This window comes from Peromyscus californicus, unplaced genomic scaffold, assembly GCF_007827085.1.
Source record: "Peromyscus californicus insignis strain IS unplaced genomic scaffold, ASM782708v3 Scaffold_17__1_contigs__length_78620276, whole genome shotgun sequence".
Taxonomy (NCBI): domain Eukaryota; kingdom Metazoa; phylum Chordata; class Mammalia; order Rodentia; family Cricetidae; genus Peromyscus; species Peromyscus californicus.
The window spans coordinates 24,774,145-24,796,062 of NW_026294469.1; the positions used below are offsets into that span (position 1 = coordinate 24,774,145).

At 39.4% G+C, this 21,918-nt stretch overlaps 2 protein-coding genes across 2 annotated transcripts in view; one reads left to right on the forward strand and one right to left on the reverse strand.

The window, feature by feature from the left end:
- Ctnna1 (catenin alpha 1) overlaps nt 1-21,918 on the forward strand; it is a 139,117-nt gene that overhangs the window by 70,395 nt on the left and 46,804 nt on the right. The gene's annotated exons all lie outside the window — the stretch shown is intronic.
- Nucleotides 15,799-21,903, reverse strand: Lrrtm2 (leucine rich repeat transmembrane neuronal 2). The gene is made up of 2 exons (XM_052741876.1): nt 21,491-21,903; nt 15,799-21,141 (listed from the first exon to the last, which is right to left on the reverse strand). The coding sequence occupies exons 1-2, from the start codon at nt 21,492-21,494 to the stop codon at nt 19,595-19,597; spliced, it is 1,551 nt and encodes a 516-aa protein (XP_052597836.1). The 5' UTR covers nt 21,495-21,903; the 3' UTR covers nt 15,799-19,594.

A 21,918-nucleotide genomic window follows, 5' to 3' on the forward strand; every position in this document is an offset into this window, starting at 1 on the left:
GAGCTGTGAAAAGGGCTTACCTTTATTATGTTACCTACATACCTGGGTTTGAGATGGGGCAGAGAGTGAGTTGAGATATTTGGATTGAATCAGTGGTGCTCCCTAGAACCTGAAGGACTTGGAAAAAATGTATACCTGAGGTTGTGGGTTTAGTCTCTTTTGTCTCATCAGTGGTCCTTTGTCCATCTCTTTCAGCTAGCTCTGCAGGCCTCGTCTGGTCTTTATGATATACCCATGGGACTCCGTAGTCTAGGGCTATCCAGTTAGGTTTGGTGTTGTCCAGCAGACCTAAGCGGCCATCCTGTCAGCTGTGCTAAATCCAAAGAGGGAGCCCCTTCTTTAATGGAGTAGTGGTTAGTATTGGCAGCTTCCTTCCCAAGCCTTTGTCACATGAGTTAGTTCTGTCTTATAAGATATTCTGTGTACATAATGTAAATATGTGTGTAAATTAGACAAACCGTATATAAATATAAAAAGAATAGCTGCTGGTAGCAGGTCATGTTAACCATAAGTAAATATTGCTAGGATTTCTTCATCAGTATTAACCTGCTCCATGCTTTGAAAAATCTGTGGATGTTTAAAACCATACCAAAATTTATAAATTCATATTAAAGGAGATTTAAGAAAATTATTCCAGGGCCGGGCTGTGGTGGCGCACCCTTTTAATCCCAGCACTTGGGAGGGAGAGCCAGGCGGATCTCTGTGAGTTTGAGGCCAGCCTGGGCTACAGAGTGAATTCCAGGACAGGCACCAAAATTGCACAGAGAAACCCTGTCTCGGAAAAAAAACAAAACAAAACAAACAAACAACAACAACAACAACAACAAAAGAAAAAGTCAAATGTAATCCCTCTTCATTATTGCTTTATGGGAGTGAGTTCTCTCTCTCTCTCTCTCTTAAAAAGAAGCTTGATGGTATTTTTAGTGCTCTGGTGGGAAGTAAGATCTGTTTTGGTTGAGACTGGTGTGGGCAAGTTCTTATGGAGCTTAATTTTGAGGATGGACATCAACATCCTGCGAGAAATAGCATGATAGCATGTATCCTTGTTGGCCCCAAATAAGTCCCAATGAGCGATAGAAGGAGCCCGTGGCTTCAGTTCTGGGGTGCTGCTGCTTAGGGCTGCACACCACTGGCATTTCCTCTTGTAGGACCAAGGATCCAAAGGTAGAGCTGAAGATGGCAGAACCTGTGCAGGTCCGTGTGTCTCTAGGTGGTTGTGAAGCTGTCAGGAGTGCTTCCTCTTACCTGTGTCTCTAGATAAAGCACAGCCTGGAGATAGCTCAGCAAGGGGAAGGCCTTGCTACCAAGCTGATGATCTGAATTAGGTCTCTGGAACCCACAGAATAGGATAAAACCAATTCTTGACATCTGCATGCTGCACTATGGCATGCACTAAATAAATAAATGTAAAAATAGGAAAATTCTAATAAATTACATGAAAAAAAATTCACTTTGCCATGGTGTCTTAGGGTTTCTATTGCTGTGAAGAGCCACCATGACCATGGCAGCTCTATAAAGGAAAACATTTAATTGGGGTGGCTTACATTTTCAGAGGTTTAGTCCATTATCATCATGGGGTGACATGGTGGCGTGCAGGCAGACATGGTGCTGAAGAAGGAGCTGAGAGTCCTACATCTTGACCCACAGGCAGCAGGTAGTAAACTGAACTAGGCACTTGAGCTTAGTGGACCTCAAAGCCTGTCCTCACAGTGATACAAGTTCCTCCAGCAAGGCCACACCTACTTCAACAAAGCCACGCCTAACAGTGCCACTCCCTGTGAGTTTATGGGGGCCAATTATGTTCAAACTGTCACACTTGGTGAGATTGGTTGGTTTTGTTTATGGGATAAACACACTCACTCTCGCTTTGAAGCTTTGTTTTCAGAAATGTTTGAATGACATGTTTATAAATACATGTGCATTATATTATTGTAGGAATTGTCTGTGGAGAGACTTTGTTCTGATGCTTGAGTTACCTAAACTTGCGTGAGTCTCTGTTGCTGCCTCTGGGCATGACGACAGTGCCCATGCACATGACATGTTGTGAGGCTGGAAAGCTGCACCAAGGGCATGGCCACTCCTTTATAACATTGCTCCAGTTACTGAAACTGATCACTTGCTTTATAACTGAATGGTTCAAACATCAACTCCTCTTTGTGATTTTAAACTTAAGATTTCCAAAGGTTATGTAAAATAATTGCATTTAACGTTCTGTTGGTAAAAGAGCGTATTCTCCTGATCCACTCCTTTGCTCTGCTTCCAGCTGTGGCCATTATGTGGACCCTGGGAATAAAGGCTGAAGACTGTATTAATTTTAGGAAGTATGTCCCTACTGACTGTTGCACAACTTATTTTATTGCACTCCGTTATCTTGAGTGAAGTTGGTGGCCTCGTTCCCAGATTCATCTTACGTTCTTACTGTTAAAATGTATATTTTGCTGGAGTCTGGCATACTCCATAGTTAATTCTGAGTTATCGGTCATAAAGAAGCGAGACTGATCATCAATGTTCAGTCTCTGAATTGAGTTTTGAATAGGCTTGCTTCTCTGTATAAAAATCCCTTCATTATTCATTCCTACTCCTTTTTTATTTATTTGATAATTGAATTTGAAATGGACTTGCTATTTGAATACTATATATTTCTTTTCTTATTCATTTTTATAGGTTATATTTGTATTTGTCTCAGTTTATTTAAAAAAAAATCTAATGCTAGTAGGAAAGCTATTATGAACAAGCTTTTTTTCTGATCAAAAAAAAAAAAAAAGCCGTCGGGCGGTGGTGGCGCACGCCTTTAATCCCAGCACTCGGGAGGCAGAGCCAGGCGGATCTCTGTGAGTTCGAGGCCAGCCTGGACTACCAAGTGAGTTCCAGGAAAGGCGCAAAGCTACACAGAGAAACCCTGTCTCGAAAAACCAAAAAAAAAAAAAGCCCCCTATACTGTTTCAGGGACTCGATAGGTGATTGAGTAATTAGCCACATATGATTTTAAACATGGTCTGTGTTACTAAAAGAGACAGTGGAAAAGGCAATATGAAGTCTGGAAGAAATTTTTTAAGAGGAAGTATTATAGTTAAGGTGGACTGACTGAAGGTGAGGCTTGTGAGCTGGCTGGTATCATCACTCTCTGCTTTTGAAATATGAACGCTTGCTGTCAGATGTTATCTGTGCCTTTACTCAGTGGTTAGTTGCTTTGGTAATAATACCCAAAACTGAGAATAATGGTGCATTTTCATACTTTGATAAAGATTTCAGTTTTTAAGCTGAGATTTTTCTTGTTATCTTCTCCTCCTCCCTCCATTTCTCTCTGAGACAAGGTCTCTGTATATATCCCTGGCTGGGCTGGAACTCAGAGAGATACACCTGCCTTTGCTTCTGGGATTAAAGGAACACACACCCCCCCCATGTCATTTCATTATACTGGTAAAACATTTAAAAAAAAAAACTTAAATGACATTATTTATTGTGTTACAGCTTTCAGTTTTCCCCTTCCATCAAATTTGGGCCACAAAAGGTGCTTGGTGGCAAGCACCTTTACTCACTGAACCGTCTTATTGGCCCTGATAAAAAATATTTTAAAAAAAAAATCCTTTAAAATTGGCATTGTATTTATAAGCTCGAAAATGTGAAAAGTAAAAAGAATATATAAAAAGAAGTCCTTTCTTTCTCCCCCTTTTATAGCCACTTATAGGTTTTCTATTTAGTTTCTTGTATCTTCCAAAATTATTTCATGTAGCTGTAGTAAACCACATGCACATACACACAAGTAATGCAAAGTTATTTTTTAAGAAGAAAATATATTTCCTTGAACTGCTTAGGTCTTTCTGTTCCTGTATTTATTAAGACATGATTTCATTGTGTGGTCAAGCTTGCCTGAGCTTGCAGCTCTCCCCACAAGTCCTCTGGAGTGCAGGAACCTGTACACATGCAGCGCCACACCCAGTTCCTAAAGATACTTGTATTTTTTAAATGTCTTTTGGCCTTATAATGAGTCATTGATTGTCAAACAGGTGTTATAATTTGAAGAAATGTTTTACTGTTCACTTTTTTAGGACACTGAATTTACTCTACATCCCCCTCTTATCTAAAACGTGTTTCCCCCAAAGAAGCTAATTTCCATCCTTTGCTTGTCTGCTTTTGCGTTGGATGTTTGGTCCCCATGCTTCACTTCCTGTTCTCTCAGTTTATAGTCTCTTAACACAATGAACTATAAAGGTCACATGTGGAATATAACCATTTTGTCTTCTTTCACATCTGAATTGTTTTTTTTTTTCGTGTCATATTGAGTGGCCTTACGCTTGGTGATCTATTATAGATTGTTCTAAATCATGTTGATACTTCTTAACCAATAATTAATAATCCATTTTAGTGTTATCTTTATAGCTGTTAGGTATATTCTTTCAGATGCTTTTCTTGAGGTGCCAGATCTGTTTACACTTTATTAGTTTACTAGCCTTTCTCATAAGTTGAAAGTTTTTATTCACTATAACAACTTTGGAAGTTTTATCTTTTTACTGTTGTCTTTTTGAGTTTGCCCATTTGCTATAGTCTTTAACTCCTAACCCTGGTTCTTGTACATAAATGCATAATTTGTTTTTTCTTAATTTTTGGTTGCTATTACATCATCATTATAGCACAAACAAGACCCCATTCCTGTCTCATAAGTCCTGCTTTGTGAGTGGTGCCAGTGTCTGCCCTCTAATATTGGAATTACAGCTCTAACCACACTAAAAGAGTTTTTGTATTTAGTTTAGGGGATACTGAAAAAGTCATGAGAGAAATTGGATACTGTGCTCTAAGGAGAAAGAAGTGTGTATCAACAGAAGGTATTTTCTGCCATGTGCCAGCTGTTATCAGTATAAAAACATGCAGTATAAATCTCACCAGTAATATGTTCAGGAAGTGGAGATTTAGGATAATTTCACAAAACGTGTTCTGTTTTGAACATGGCATTGGTAACTAGGAGATAGGAGAACCTGCATTAACCCTTTCTTCTTTCTCTATTTATGTTGTTGGGTAGCAAACGTAGGGCTTAATACATGCTAGCCAAAATGCTTGACTACTTCCTGAGCTACATCTTAGTCTGCCTTCTTCAGTCTCTATTTGGGGACCTTGTTCTGTTCTGCTGGATGCTACTATGCCTGATTTCTGACCACAAGTTTTCTGGAATCCTTGACCTTACATTCTCTGGAATCAGTTCTGATATTCATGGCAGTTGATTCTACTTTGCCTGTGGGCTGTGATTACACGGTAGGGAAGAAAGGATAGTTTCAGTCTCTAAGCTGGAGAGATATTCAGTATATGTCTATCCAATTAGCCTGGGGATCTTGATTAGTATTGTCATAGTACTGGACCAAGTTTTGGGGGGTGGGCATCTATTAGGACTGCCACCAAAGCATTAAGTGCTTGAGGGAAGGGTGTGGACAGTTTGAGTACTTGTAAAGGTGTCCCAGTGTACTCCATGAGGTAAGCTTTGCATGTGAGACTACAGGGTAGCACTTGACCTTTCTGCTTCCAGGCTCAGTTGAGGGATGTAGTTTACTCCTTTCTTGAGCAGTGTTCCACAATAGTGATTCTAGCTTCTTTTCCATAAACATTCTCTTAATTAAGATGGTATCATTGCTTATAATCTTGCATGTTATTATTTAACAGCACTTGGTGGAAAATGTTTGTTTGTTTTAAAGATTTGCTTATTTTGCTTTATGTGTATGAGTGTTTTTCCTGCATGTGTGTACATGCACTAATGTGTGTGCCTGGTATTTATGGGGGTCAGAAGAGGCAAACAGATGCCTTGATTGCCATCAGTTATGGGTAGCTGTAAACCACCATGTGGGTGCTAGGAATCAGATCTGGGTCCTCTGCAACAATGGCAAGTGTTCCTAACCTCTGAGCCAGCTCTCCAGCCCTCTTGAGAAGACTTTAAAGTCTTAGTCTTATTGCTGAGTATGGATTTATTTATGATTTATTAAAATAGAGTATTTTACCCGACAGTGTGGGTTTACTGTAAATTATTTAACTACTACTTTTTTTGATGAACATTTGCTTTTTTAATTGTTTTAAAAGATTGTGTGTGCTGTAGTAGTGATTAAGCTTGAAAGATATACTCTTGTATTTGGTGCTTTTATTTTTACATGAAAGATTCCCAATTTTATTTTTAGGGAGATATTTGAGTTGGGGAGGGAGGAGAAGAGAGGATTATTTTCCATAGGGGGCTAAACCTAGTGGCTGTTGTACCACCAGTGTAAGAAAATAACTTCCATGCTCTCCCTAATAGTAGGTGTTCATGGTTTTATTTTGCTTGTGTGCCATGTGGTTTTTCTCTTCTGTCAAGTACTTGTAGTTAGCTCCCATTTTACTAATAGTACATAGATCTTTTTTTTTAGAAGTCATTGAATATTACAGCTATTAATCCAGTATCCACCATTTATTTTATATTTTCTCACCTTTTTTGTTGGTAGATCTTAAACAGTCACATTAAACTATTGTTATTTTCATGCATTTTTGCTTACTTTTTGTCTTCTGGTAATGGAGTTCCTGTTTGGGATGAAAGCATCTTTCTCAGATTACTTGGCTGCACACATTTGAGTCCTTCATAGTTAAAGAACAAGAAGGAGAGCCACATGGAAAGGGGCGTTGCGCGTGCGTGCCTGCATGTGTGCGTGTATGTGTGATCTATTGTAGAGATTTAATATTATATAATCATGGAAGTAGATTAAAAGTTTATATGAGGCTGTACTTTTATATGTCTTTTATAAAAGAAAAAGGACTTTTAAGCTTGGTGTTTCTAGGAAAGAATTGTCACATTTTAATGAGTTTCATATAAATTGACATATTCCAAATATAGATTCCTCTGAAAAATGTCATGGTTGAATACAAGGTAATAATTAATTGCCTCATTTTGAGTTAGATTTTTTTTTTTTTTTTTTTGGGAACTTCTTTTCACATAGACCTTTTAATTGTTTAGGATCAAAATTCTTTGACCTGGATGGCTGGAAGAAGTAGCCTAGTTATTTGTGAGTTGTTGTAATGATGTTTTTGGAATCTTTTCCTTCTGTGTGATACGTCTTCCTTTCTAGCTCTTATTGGTACCACTTTTGCAGGATTTTATACATGTAAATAGTTTTTCATTTTTTAGTTTTGTGTGTATACACGTGTGCATACACATGTATCCTGAGGCATCTCATTGGCCTGACCTGTAAATAGTTTTACTATTTAATTTTTTTCTGTCTATATTGGCAGAATTTTTCTGCACGTTATTTATGGTTACACAAGTGCTGGCTGGAAATAGTGAATGCGACTACACACATATACATGTTGGGTGTATATTTAAGTGAATAGTTTTGTCCAAGTATAAGAGTCAGTACTAGATTCAAATGGAGATATTGGGGAGGGGGTGTAAAAGTAAAACTAACAGGAAGTGAGCTAAGTAGTGGGTTTCTCTTTGGCATTAATTGGGCTTTCGTCTTGATCAGTTTGCATCCCCTCTCTACTCCCTTAGATTTACACATTTGCATATATGATCTTGTTTTCCTTTCTCCCTCCCCCCTCCCTTCCTCTCCCCTCCTCTCAAGTTTGAGTGGAAAGTATAAATTCTTGAGAGTTCTCAAGCACAGAAAGACACAATGAAATGCTGAATGAGTGGGCTGCCAGGCACCACCGAAGAAGAGAGCTGTTGTAGGGAGGAAGAGGAGAGAACAGTTTGGTAGATCCCTCAGATGGCAGTTGACTAGAATACAGAGCTTATGTGGGCATCTGGAAATAGGATGAAGGATGGTGAGAGCATAATTGATTTGACCCATTAGGGCTTTCTGAGAGAGAAAAATGCCATTAAGTCTCCATCATTTTTCAGTTCTTTCTCTTTGGCTAATTTTTTCTGATACATGCTTTTCCTTATTCTCTGTAGGTACTGTTCACTAAAAAGGGAAATAAATGGCTTATATAATAAAGTCATTTTGCATAAGAGTAATAAATACTCTGTGGCATATACTTTTCAGTGATTTTCCCTTAGTATTGGGAATGTATTTTGTATTGATACCATAGCTTTGAGACTTAAGTATGACCATTTGCAAGTACTGTCCATTTCAGAGAAAAACAAAGCAAACAAATGCGGAAGAAACATTGGGGTTTAGAATGTAAAGAGCAAAACTGGTTCTCACAAAGACCAATCTCTGACTGGTTTTTTAAACGAGATGTATGAAATAGGCAGGGCAGGGGTCCAGCTCCTGTGTTTCCTACCTGCATATACCCTTGTAGATGGAGGGAAATGCAGTTAACCATTAGAAACCCTTGAATAGTAAATGAAAGAAAATCTGATCATACTGGACTAAACTAAACCACCTCCCTCCTAAACTGCTCTTTGGTGAGTTATTTTGATTGGGAAGAAGAGGGTTTAGTTAGATCTTAGAGCAGTGGTTCTCAACCTGTGGGCCATGACCTATTTGTACGTCAAATGACACTTTCACAGGGGTCACCTAAGGCCACTGGAAAAACACAGATATTTACATTATGATTCATAACAGCAAAATTATAGTTACGAAATAGCAGTGAAAATTTTTATGGTTGGGCTCACCACAACATGAGGAACTGCATTAAAGGGTCACAGCATTAGGAAGGTTGAGGACCGCTGTCTGAGAGTGCTGCATTACTCATGTCCTAAGTTCCTTGTCATTACCTAGTGTCCAGGTGAGGCAAGTCCTCAATAATCTCTCTTACCTAGTTCTGAATGCTTGGGGAAGCAACAAGAATTAGTTTCTGTTAGGTGGTCCTTATTTGGGTTGGTTAAATTTGAAGGAGAGTAAATTTTTACTGTATGGCCCTCTGATAATTTTTGTTTTGCCTAAGTAGAGAAATTAGAGTTGTGAGCCCGTCCTGATTTTAATAAAAATGTGGAAAGAAACTTCTTTGAGTTGTTAAAGAGCCACTACAATTACAATGACTTCTGCAAAGAAAAAGAAAGCATTTGATAATGAAGATAATTAGAGACAACAGAGTTAAATTTCAGTAAGGAATAAAGTGATTTTAAATCCTGAAACTTGTGGCTATTATGAAGTATAACATGTAAGATGTAATTTCCCAGTCTCAATTTCTGTTATTTAGTTGGGAGGTAGATAAAGGCTTCAGGCTTTTATTAAAATTTATACAGGTGGCCACATCACATAATTTTATTTTATGTATATGGGTGTTTTGCCTGCATGTATGTCTGCACCACATGCGTGCAGTGTTCGTGGAGGCCAGAAGAGGACGTTAGATTCCCCTGGAGTTACAGATGGTTGTGAGCTGCTGTGTGAGTGCTGGGAATTGAATCCCAGTCCTGGAAGAGCAGTTAGTGTTTTTAATCACTGAGCCATCTCTCCAGCCCCATAATTTTTTTTAAACAAAACCAGTAGTTCACTGAGTTTTGTAAGAGTGAAGCTGTTAATGTCTTATATATTAAAATATGCCTTAAGCCTTATAACAAGGTTCTTTAGTAGAAATAGAGAAGGAGCAAAATTAGTAGGTTATCATTCCACTCTGCTGCTGTGCTCATATTTAGTATTTATATCACATTGGGGAGAGCTAGAAGCTATTGCTATAAAAATTTGAAACTTTATTTTGGAAATACTATAAGAACACATGGTTAAGATATAGAAACCTAGGCTGGGCAGTGGTGGTGCACGCCTTTAATCCCAGCACTCGGGAGGCAGAGACAGGTAGATCTCTGTGAGTTTGAGGCTAGCCTGGTCTACAGAGCGAGATCCATGACAGGCACCAAAACTACACAGAGAAACTCTGTCTGGGGGTGTGGTGTGGGGGAAGATATGGAAACTAGTAGGTTTTACTAGGAGCAAAGGACTAGACCTTTTCCCCCTGTCTCCAGAACATATTTTACAAAGTAGACATTTGCTCTGTCTTTCCATGTGAGGCTGTCCTTACGAGAACTGGAAAAGAAAGCTGGAAAAACGGAACTGTCTTAAGAGAGACTATGTTATGTGTCTTTTTCAGGAAACAGTTTTAGATTGGAAATGAATAATCAACACTGAGAGTTAATGTAGGGCTGAATGTGGTGGCCCATCCCTGTAATCCCACCACTTGGTAAGTGGTTCAAATTGAAGGCCATCCTGAGCTACATGGTGAGTTCTCTTAAAAAAAAATTGACAAATAGAGAGCTGGGCAGTGATGGTGCACGCCTTTAATCACAGCACTCCAGAGGCAGAGGCAGGTGGATCTCTGAGTTTGAGACTAGCCTGGTCTACAGAGTGAGTTCCAGGACAGCTGGGGCTACACAGAGAAACCCTGTCCGGAAAAGCTAAAAACAAAAACTAACAAGTAGAGACAGGGAAGATGGCTCAACTTTGTTAAGATCACCAGATGTTCTTCCAGAGGACCCAAGTTTGATTCCCAGTGTCCACATGGTGGTTCACAACTGTCTGTAACTCTAGCTCCAGTGGATCCAGTACCCTCTCTGGCCTCTTTGGGCATTTTATGCATGTGGTACACAGACATACTTGCAGGCCCATACATAGAAAGTTTAAGAAAAAAATTAATAAAGAAAAAGCAATAGGGGTTGGAAAGATAGCTTTGGCGTTAAGAGCACTTGATGCTCTTGTAGAGGACCTTGTTTCAGTTCCCAGCACCTACGTGGTGGCTCACAGCCATCTTGCCTCTCCAGTTCCAGGGAATCTGATGCCCTCTGCTGGTCCTTACATGTATCAGGCACTCATATGGTATACATATGCAGGCAAAATACTTATACATTAAAAAAGTCAGAATTTCTTTGTACAATTTTTTTCTTTGTACATTTTGATAAATGAATGATTTCTTTCTTTTTTTTTTTTTTCCCCCAGAGCTGAGGACTGAACCCAGGGTCTTGCGCTTGCTAGGCAAGCACTCTACCACTGAGCAAAATCCCCAACCCAAATGAATGATTTCTTACATATTTCCTCCCCCAGTGCCTCAATATTTTAAAAATCTTTTAAAAAATTCTTCCCTTATTTTATTATTTATCATATTCTCTTTATGTGAATGTACACACATACATACATATACATTTATACATATATATATATGTATATATATTGTGTTATTAGTATGGGTGTGTGCCTATATGGATAAAGGTTTGCCTATGAACATATTTGGATGGAGGCCAGAGGGTTATATCGTGTGTCTGTGCTCATTTGCACTCCAGATTTATTTATTTATTTATGTATTTTTTTCTTTCATGTATATGGAGTGTTTGCTTACATGTATATGTATATACTGCATGCTTTCCTGTCCCTGTGGGTGTCAGGTCTCCTGGAACTAGAGTAAGACAGTTGGGAGGCTGCCATGTGGGCACTGGGAACAAAACCTGGGTTGTCTGCAAGAGCACCGGATGCTCTTCTTAACTGTTGAGCCATCTCTTCAGTCCCATCCAACTTTATTTTTCGATACAGTCTCTAGTTGTATCTAAGCTTCATTAGTTTGACTAAGCTGGCTGCTAGCCAGGGAGCTTCAGGGATGAGAGATCAACCTCCTCCCATATTTTTGGATTTATTCTCTTATATTAGTTGCTTGTTAAGTGTTTTATTTTTGGTTAGGTATAAATTCTTGAGGGGAAGTATCCTAGACCTCTGAATTTTATATATTAATTGTATAGTAGAGGTTGAAGAGGGATTTGTTGAATTAGTTGAAAATATTTAGTAATATTAGCATAACATAATAAAGGAACTCCGTCTTCTTTTGTATCTACTGTGTGCCAGGAATTATAAGTAGCTATATATAGTCTCATCTCATTTTTAAAGTATGAATTGGGTACTGTTAAAGCATAGTGGTTCAGTGACCAGTATAAGAACCTCAGCTAGAAACTGGAAGTGCTGCATTCTGAACCAGGACGATCCCAGAATTTCTGTCCTTAACTATCATGCAACATTGTATGTCTTGTTGAGAGAAATAGTGTGTTAGATTGCTAATATTGTAAATTACAAAAGTAATATTTTCTGCCATCAATACTTTATTATGAAACACCCACATTTAGAGAGAAACTGAAGGAACTATACAGTGAACACACATTTTCTTTTTTTCTTTTTTTTTAAAGTTTGGTACATTTACCTTATCACATACTTAACTACCTTGTATCCACTTTTTTTTTTTTTTTTTGGCAGCATTTCAGAGTCATTTGACAACATACAACTTTAAACACTGTAGCTTAGGTCATTAGTGAAGTTTTGTTTTGTTTTTCTTTTTTCCTATGATACTGGCTCGGTTCATAGCTGATGGTGCCTTGTAAGGTATTGGATCATCAATACTGACCCATTTGGTGGATTCATGATTGGATGATTATTGGGAGGTGGTAGAAACTAGGAGATGGGCTAGTTGGAGGAAGTAGGTCACGAAGAGTGCTCCGGAACACTAATTTGTCGTGTCCCCCCTCCCCCAACAACTAGTCTCTGAGTTGAGCAGCCTTCTCTGCCACATGCTCTTGCTCGCCTCACCATAGGCCCATAGCAGCGAGGCCATCCACGCATGGCTTGAAGTCCTTTAAACCTCTTTTATTTTATCAGGCTTTGAAAACTAGGTATGTAGCTAATGTTAGAATAGTTGCCCAGCATGCTCGAGGCCCTAGGGTTGATTGTTAATACAGAAAGGGGTAGGGTGGGGAAGGGTCTTCATCTCCATCAACATAACTAAGGTAGGGAGACAGAATGAGATGTCAAGTTTGAAGTTAAAATTTTGGACTAGTCAACTCGGTGATTGCTTTATCGATTTAAACTTGTTCTTTCTTGGGAAATTAGTTATCATCTTACAGATTCTTAGTCAAGGAGATAGAATGTATATGTGTGGGGACCACATAGTTTAAGATGTGGCAAGGAAGAAATAAATTACTTACTCATTCTTATAGACTTTTTGGGTTCCACCATGGCTGATCACAAAGTGTGTAGCATGAACCACTAGGCTGCTTACCAAGAACTGACCTGAGGAACAGGACTGTTGATTTTCTAAAACCTCCTGAGTGGTTCCAGCTGACAGTTCTTATTGTTTCTACATCAGACTCCATTTATTTAGACCTTTGCATGTAACTCTTTCCTCTAAGGAAACCATTTGATTCTCTCTCCTCTCTCTCTCTCTCTCTCTCTCTCTCTCTCTCTCTCTCTCTCTCTCTCTCTCTCTCTCTCTCTCTCTCATTGATTGATTTATTGATTTGAGATAAGATCTTGCTCTGTTGCCCAGGCTGGCCTCTAACTTGTAATTCTTTTGTTTCAGCTTCAGAATGCTGGGTTTACCATTCACCTGGCTAAAGCCTGTTTCTGTACCAGATGAAAGTTGTTTTTGCCTTAGTCACTAGGAAGACCAAGTCCAAAAACTATTTTATTGTTCTGTCAGTGCTGCCTAATCCTTAATTATGAATTATTTAAAAACACTCTAGGATTCGGTTTAATCTTTGCAGACACGCATAATATTGTATTAATTTCTAAAGGTTCTTGAAGTCTGTGAATCATATTCTGGACCTTTGAGGTTTAGAATCTTGGCTTTTTAATCATTTGACATCCGATTTAGCTGTTCTGCACAGAAGAATGTATTCTACCGTCTTGATTCTATAGAATTGGGCTCTATGTAATTATAGCCGCGTTGTTTTTTAAAGTTCTGGGCGCCAACCACTTGGCCTTCATTTGACAGCCAAGACTGTGGGGCGGGAGAGGCAGCCCTCTCACGTGCTAGGCAAGTGGTCTGGAGCTGCGCTGTATCCTGAAGGGAAATACTTTTGTTTTTCCACAAGAAATTTTTGGCCCCTAAAATAACAAAACGTGTTAGTCAATATAAATGGCTATTAATTCTTACCTGATCATTTTTTAGAAAAAGCACTTGTAGCTTTGGTAACTAACTCTGCTTTAACTATAATTACCAGAGTCTCGGATAGCGGTGTGCTCCCCAGGCACAGTTGTGAATGACTGTGCAGTGTAGTTTGCCCTTAGCTTCCACTCTCTCTGCACATCTTCCCTGTGCTTCTAGGTAAAGTCTGTTGAAATTTGAAAAACGGCATTGAGAATTGTTTCTGGAGCTGTGGTTTTAAAATATGGTTCCCATGGAAGAGATGAGTCACTAGCCGTTGCCAGTTAATGTTGTTCAAGGTGCCGTTAATGCTGATTTCTAGCAGGGATTCCTTTGAGGCCTTCGGTTAGGCTTTGTTGCCAGACTGGGTGGAGGCCCGGGGTTGGGAGGGGTGGAGGCATAATTTATGGGCTCTGCGGGTTAAGATTCTTCATTATACTTGCCTTGGAGATAGTGGAAGGGAGGCTAAAGATTTGTTTACAAATTTTTCTAAAACATCAGTTGGGGAAGAGGAAGGTCAAACTTGCATGGAGGAAAGCTGTTTAGAATAGTTAACACCTCACCTTTTCTTTCTCTGTAAAGATAATTGGTTGTGCATTTTGTGCAAGCATGTTTGTACCTGGTTGGTCAGGCACATTTTATAAAAGGAGTGTGGGATCACTTTAAAAACATTGAGAGAAATACCTTCTTTGTATTTCAGTGGGGACCTAAAAGTCTGTGGTCATCCAGGCAATCTGAAAACAACCGTTAGAGAAGTCAGGTGTGACTCCATGGGGATTTGAGGTTAAAATAAAAGAGAATTGTATTAATAATTTCTATTTTTAGTTCCGTAAAGTATGGGAATTTGCTCCATCTGTAAGATGTAAAATCACCATTACTGATGCTAGCTAGTGTCAGTGGGATTATTCTTGATAGGAAAGCGTATGCTGTGCTCCCCCCTTCCCTCTGCAGTAGTTACTGGGTTTCTGCCGTGAGAACTCTCAGAGCCTCTGCTCCCAGGAATCACTGAGTGTTGGGGAGGAATTGGCTTCCCTTTGTGTATGTGGAGGGCTAGTGTGGTCTACAAGGTGATGCTGGGATCTCTCCACTCAGGTGGAGGCCAGGTTTCTCTTTGTGTGTACACACACAGAGGCAGAAGAGGCTGTGGGTTGTCCTTTTCTCTCTCTGCCTTGGACTTCTTTGAGGCCAGGTTTAGTTTTGAATCCAGAGCTAAGGGGTTTTTGCTGGGCTGACAGCCTGTAAGCCCTGGCAATCCTATCTTCCCACTTCTTGTGCAGGGGTTACAGGTGTGTAACATACTTGTAACACGTGTAACATGCTTGACTTGTTATGTGGTGCTGGGATCCAAACTCCGGCCCTTGTAGATGCACTGTAAATGGCATCTCTCCAGCCCCAGGTTGGGCAACTCTGTCAGTCTTGGGGCTGGGTGAGCAGGAGGTTCAAACAGTGTGAGTCATTCATGGCAGTTGGTACCTAGAAGGCAAGATAGTTTCTGCGTTCACACTGCCTAGGCATAGCAGTCTGTCTGAGGTTATTTAAGCCAAACAAAATCACCAGTAAACAATCTTCTTTTCCCATTCACACCTCCTGAGCTGGCATCTAGGGTAGAGGAGGCCACACTGAGGCTAACATTCCTAGCATGGTTAGCACCTATGGACTGCAGGCAGGAGTGGTGTGCAAGGTGATCTGGGCATTTGTCCACTGAAGTAGAGGCCAAGTGTCAGTTCATTAATTCCACGTACCAGGGTGACCTTTCAACTGTTTCAGGCTGTGGTAGTCTGTTGTCCAGGAGGATTCAGAGGAGCAACCAACCCCAGGGCTTATGAGCCCTACTTCCTATCCATTGGTTAAAGCTGTGATAACTGGATTTGAGTGGCAGCTTTTTAGTGTGGTTGGTTATATGTTGTGGTCCCCCCCCCCCCCATTTCTTAGCCAAATTTTGCCTCTGAAAAAAGACAGGTAATGATTAGCTGCCCTTTTTTCATCAGACCCTTTTGACACTGAGAAACAGCATGGTACAGAACAGTTGTTCATTTTATTTCTGTCTCAAATGCTGCCTATTCAGGTTTTCCCTGTCAGCACTTGCAGATTTCAGGGGAAATTATAAACAAAGGAGACATTTGTTTTTTACAGTATACACAATTTTAATAACAAAACTTTCCTGTACACTGTATTATGGTTTCCTCACCCCAATTCCTTGTATAATAGTGTCTCCCCCCCCCCCATCCCCCATGGCTCTAAAAGATAATTGAACAAATGTGTTTGGACTGTACTTTGAGTTTCTAGTCCCATGTTCATAGATTCACCAAACATTCCATGTATCATACTGATTTTAAAAACTCAGGGAAGAAAAGGTTAGTTGAAGGAGTTGGAGACGTTTCCAGATGTCTGCAATAGTAGAATGAGAAAGCTTCTGTGGTCGTTTTCTGATTTTGACCTTATTCAAGCGCTGTGAATTTGCCCAGGTTAGCTAAAGATATACTGATTATCTATAGATGACCCATGTTGTCTTAAAAACCAACAAACACCTTTTCTGGTTCAAGCGCTTTAACTGAGAAGATAGGAAGAATGTGTCCCAAACAGACTTGAGATAGTGCTGCCATCAGATTGCTGTATTAGGAAAATTATCATGTAAGTTAGCTGTTAAAAGATTCTTTAAAATTATCTATAGGAGGGAGAGAGAGAGAGAGAGAGAGAGAGAGAGAGAGATTGATTTATAGCCCCACCTCCTTAGAGCTACGTGTGGGAAGTATGACTTAAGAAAATAAGACTTTCCTATTTCAGAACCCAGACTAGTACTGCATAGAGCTTGCCCTTATTAAAAAGATGGGGTCTAGCTTTTAGTGACTAGCGTTATAATAAGAGATGGATTTTAATAATTAGTGAGTGGAATTAGGAAGTGCAGTCAGTTCCATTCATTGAATTGGTACAGAAATTAACTTAGACTTATTAAGAAATTACATGTGGTAATGCAATTTTTTTGGCTTAAAAATTAGCTCCTGCTTTTTGATGCTGGCAGTAAGTATTGTGAGTTTTGTGTGGATTTTCAGACTTACCAGCCTGCTCCTTTTTCAGAAAGGTAAACTTGAATTCCCTGTAGGCTATAGAAATGAGTAACAGAAGTTGCAGACTAATTCTTAGTTCCTAGGGAGATGCTTCGTTTTTTCTGAGATGTTATTTTTCTGATTTTTGATGGTCATTTTCCACTAACCTTTAAAATTGGGGAGAGGGGAAGTTGGGTGGTAATGCTTAAGAGAATAAAACTCCACCCCAAAGCCCTCACATTTGTGACTAGGAACTACATACAGTTTTGTTGTGAGGCAGTTCTCCTCTGGCCAGTTGGTAGCACAGATACTGTAATACAGATATATATATATCTCAACTAAATGGACCCCTGCTTTCTGGAGGCAATTAGAAATGGCAATTTGTGCTTTAACTATTACCAAACTATTACCATTACCAAAAACATGGGAGGGAAAAAATAAACAAATAAATAAATGTGCGTTCCCCCTCCCCCCATGCCTCAGTAGCCTTGGCACTGCTCTTCAGGTGTTAAATGGCTTGCTCTGCTACATATACTTTATTAACTATGTCCTTTAAGATTAATTGGAGTTCCTAGTTAACATTGCTTACATTTTAACTCACAGTTTGAATTCATTTTGGTTGTGATTTGAAAGGATGAAAAACACTCATCCTTTAGGGCCATTGGAATCTTGTATGCTCAAAGCTGTACTGTGAACAAGCTGTCTGTCACCTGACAAATGGCAGTGGTCACCATGATGCATGAGTTGGTAAATTTTAGCCCACCTTGGTGGGGAAGCAGCGTGCTGTGCTCTGTGCCGGAAAACCAGCATCTGTCTTGGCTCAGACAAGCCCAGCGTCTGTGTTATCAGGAGATGAAATGCTTGCCACTCAAGAGCAATGGAATTGAACTGCTCTAAGGCTTTGCCAAACTAATCTTTCCACCTTAAAAAATAGAAAGAACATGTATTTTCACTGTAATCTGAATATTGTCTGCTTTTTGCTAAGAGATTTGAAATGTGGGTGTCTTTTTCAGTGCTAAAGGAGGAAAATTGTGATTGAATCTAGGTCTGTACTAACATTTCAATTCAATCTTGGGGAGAAAATAAGCTTTAAGGGAAGGATATCGTGATAAACATACTTGTTAAGGAAAGGATGCCTCTTTTTTATGTTAGTGACTTTCTTTAAGGTTTCATGCATTTTTTTTCCACATAAGAATGCTTGTTTTTTTTTCTGAACTCAAGTTAATGATTTAATTTTGATTTTCTCCTATACGTGGAACCTTCAATATGCCATTGTTTGCCTTAAAGAAGTCACAGTTGAACACTTGGGTTTTCCTCATGAAAACTGTGGCATCGCTGTCATTTGCTGATAGGATTGGAGTGTTCATATTTATTCCGAACATATTAGAGCCTCCTCCTGTATCGTACGGGTCCCTGAGCATCGCTTATGTGGTGCAAATTGTGCATAATCACATTTGCTGCTGCTTCACTTGCACTGAGCTGAGAGTCAGACTTCCAGAACCTGTCTTTGCTCTTACCCCTCGCTTTCACACTCCCTTCACTTTCTGGTGTGTGGCTACAGGGCCTATGGCAAGAGTTCTGCCTTAAGATTTGCCTCAGAAATAGGTTGGTTCTGTCTCAGAGGGAGCTAGCAGTAGAAATGTGCATATTTATGAAAGGGCAAGCTTTAACATCATATTTTGAAAGTAATTTTTCATTGTTTCTTTATAACAAGAATCAGTGTTAGGCATCTTTAGTACTCAGTTATTTTTAATTTGGGTCTTTGAGGTTTAAAGATCAGAAAAAGGCAGAAGGAAGAAGCTTAGACAGTTTGTCAAGGCATCTTTAATCATGGGAGGGGATATATTTTCAAACTGGATGGAGTATATCAGGATTGTTAAGTTGACTCAGTTTTTCTCTTTCCCAAATGCAAGTTTTCACATAAGTATAGGATTTAGTAAGTTAATTAGTAAAATGGTAATTTAATAGTAGTTTAAAATAATAGTCTAAATGCCACAAAAATCAGCATGTCCATTAAAAGTCAAACTAGAGTTGTATAAGAAGTCAGTGTAATTATTTAGTATTGATTTATTATAATGAGACTTTTTTTTTTTAAATAATTGCTTGGGTTTTATTGTTGAAAATTAGAGAGTCACCCGGTCTTATTAGAGTTATATAAAAGGTGCTGGTTTCATGATGTAACTTAGATAATGTCTATTAAACCAGGCCAAACTCTGAAAGAAGGATGTTTAATATTTACCAGTCTCAAGCACACATGTAAGTCCACCTCTCATCCTGGCAGTAAATTATAGTTGGAGTAAATACCACATTATCTTACAAGAGAACTTTGCTGTCTCCTTTTAAGCAGGAAGCCAGTTGTGGTCCATGGGGTGGAGAATAATAATCAAACAGGTTTTCATCCCTATCTATTTTTGTTTAGTATTTTCTTTCGGAACTGTTTTCAGTAGAAAAAAAAATAACATGGAGACCTTAGTGTAAATGTTTACATACAATAGTATATAATACATACATGAAATGTTTTATATTGAAGTAAGCATTTAGACTTCCCAACAAGAGTGCAAATTAATATGAGCATTGCTTCATTTAACACTTAAAATATGTTTTCATTAAAAAAATTAAAAATACTTCAACACTTCAAAAACTCAAGTCTCCACTTGGTTTGGAAAATTAGGCTTAATGTCACCAGTGATAAAAATTAGATATGTATTTAGCCCCTACTATGTAAAATAGGTTACTTATCTGATGTGATTTTTGATGATGAGTAGATATTATACTTCACATTCTTTGTATGGCAGCTGCTGACACTTGCACTGTCCATAACCATTAATGATGATGAAAGGTCCTTCATGGGTGGGTTCATACTCATTATACGGTCCTTGGTCTGACATATTTGACATATGGAGTCGTGTTTGGGATCGGAGCTGCCTGTGGTTCTGAATCATTGAGCACTGCCTAATTCTTCTTAAAGTGGGAGGGCAGCACTTCCTGGAAATGAACACTATAAAAATAATAAAAAAGAAAGAAAACAATAAAGCCATTGTTCCCGTAATTACTCGCTGAGTAAAGATGGCATTGTCTGGTTCAGGAAAGTGTTCCTCTGTAGTAACAGCTATGCCTGCAGTAGTTGGAATTTCTTTGTCTCCTACATGGTAACTTGATGAGCTTATTCTTTTTGTATATTCAGTGGTTGGATCTCTATAAGTTGTAGCCATGGCCGTGACAGTGGTTGATAAATTCCAGCAGAGCTGAAACCCGTGGACTGCATCTAGAATATCCTCTCCTTGGGTGTGGTCAGGGCTATGGCATAGGATGGAATGCTCCCACCGACCTTGGAAACTGCCCAGCCAGGAGGCCAGAGCACATACTCGGGGGCTGCATTCCCACAGATTGCCTGAGAGGCCAACGGTTGTGAGGGATCTCAGGGAGTTTAAGATTTTGGAATCAAGACTGTTTAACTTGTTGTTATCCATGAGGAGTATTTTAAGATTAGGCATGGTTTCAAACACTGTTAAGTCGATGGCTTTGATTTCATTTCCAGTTAGGTCTAGCTTTTCTAAAGTGCTCCAGGTCCACTCCATCCCACACGTCAAGTTGCTGATTTTGTTCCATTGTAAGAAGAGTGTGTGCAAACTGCTTAGCCGGAGGAAATGAGCAAAATTAATCTTTGTCAGCTGGTTGTGCTCTAGGTGAAGCTCTCTCAGTTTGATTAATCCTGCAAATCCATTGCGAGCCAAACTTCGCAAACGGTTTGTGCTCAAATCCAGAAACTCTAGACTACGACAGTCCCAGAACAGGCGTACTGGGATAGTCCGCAGGGAGTTGGAACGCAAATGCAAGGTCTGCAGCTTCCGAAGGCCATAGAAGAGCTCAGGATGCAGAGATGACAGCTGATTAAAAGACAGGTCCAAATTTTGCAGGTTAATCAGTTGGGTAAAAGTTGTGTTTGGCAAGTAAAATATTTTGTTGGAACTTAAGATTAACTCCTTAAGTTTATATAGTCCTTGGAAAGCATCTTCTTTTACTGTTGAAATTTGATTGTGATCTAAGTGGAGCCAGGTGAGTTGACTGAAGCTGGCAAATTGATCTCTTTCAAGCGCTGTGATGTGATTGTGCCTCAGGGACAGCCCCAGAGAACCCTTGTCTGTGGCGTTTGGCACTGAGTGGAAGCCCTGAGAGTCGCAGTAGAATAGCAGCTTCTCACAGCGGCATTTGGGTGGACACGCCATACCCAGGGCAGGCAGCATTTTCAAAACCACACTCATTGCATATATTGCTGCCAGCATAGGGGCCCCTAATGGCCACTTGAAATGTAAGCCTGCAGAATATAATTTAAGGAAAACAAGAAGATAGGATATGTTTCAGCAGAACACAAGGGCTGTTGAAAACAACAACAATGTAACATCATAATGAAAGATTTTACTGCATGGAACATTTTTCATTTACTGCAGAAAAATTAACCTTGTATACTGGAACACAAAACTTAAACCCATGTATAAAAGACATTAAAACATGTCCCTTTCCTTAGTGTTATATGCCTTTACGTAAATCTTAAAATCCAAAAGCAAGTGATTTGCATCATAAAATAGGAATTCACTGGCTTATTTTATAAAAGCGTGATTCCTCTTTGATTGCACAAGAAAGGCCATAGAAATGCATGGACTTACCCATTCTTCTGAGCACATTGGAGGCTGCATTCAGTCGAGGTTGTCAGACTCAAGGCTCTAACATGCAGGAGCCTTTGACCGGTTTCCTGTTTTCTGTGTCCCAGGCTTTCCAAGTGAAATTCAGATCTGCCAGGGTGAATGGGTTTTTCCTTAGGATATTCCTCTGGATAGAATCGGTTTCATTTTCTGTGGTGCTCTGATCCCCTAAATCCGCTTTGATTATAAGTTAATAATTTCCTCCTCCTCTGATTACTGCTGATCATCGGCGCTTCAGGCTTTCCTTACCGCAGCTGTTAGCTCTCTCGGTCTTAACTTGTTGATGGCAGATGGGCGGCTTGTTGCAGAGAAGAGCTTCTGGAGCAGCATGAGTGCATTTACTGAAAAGCTTTTCCGAGAAACGGCACAAGAATGAATTTGCTTATGTGCTG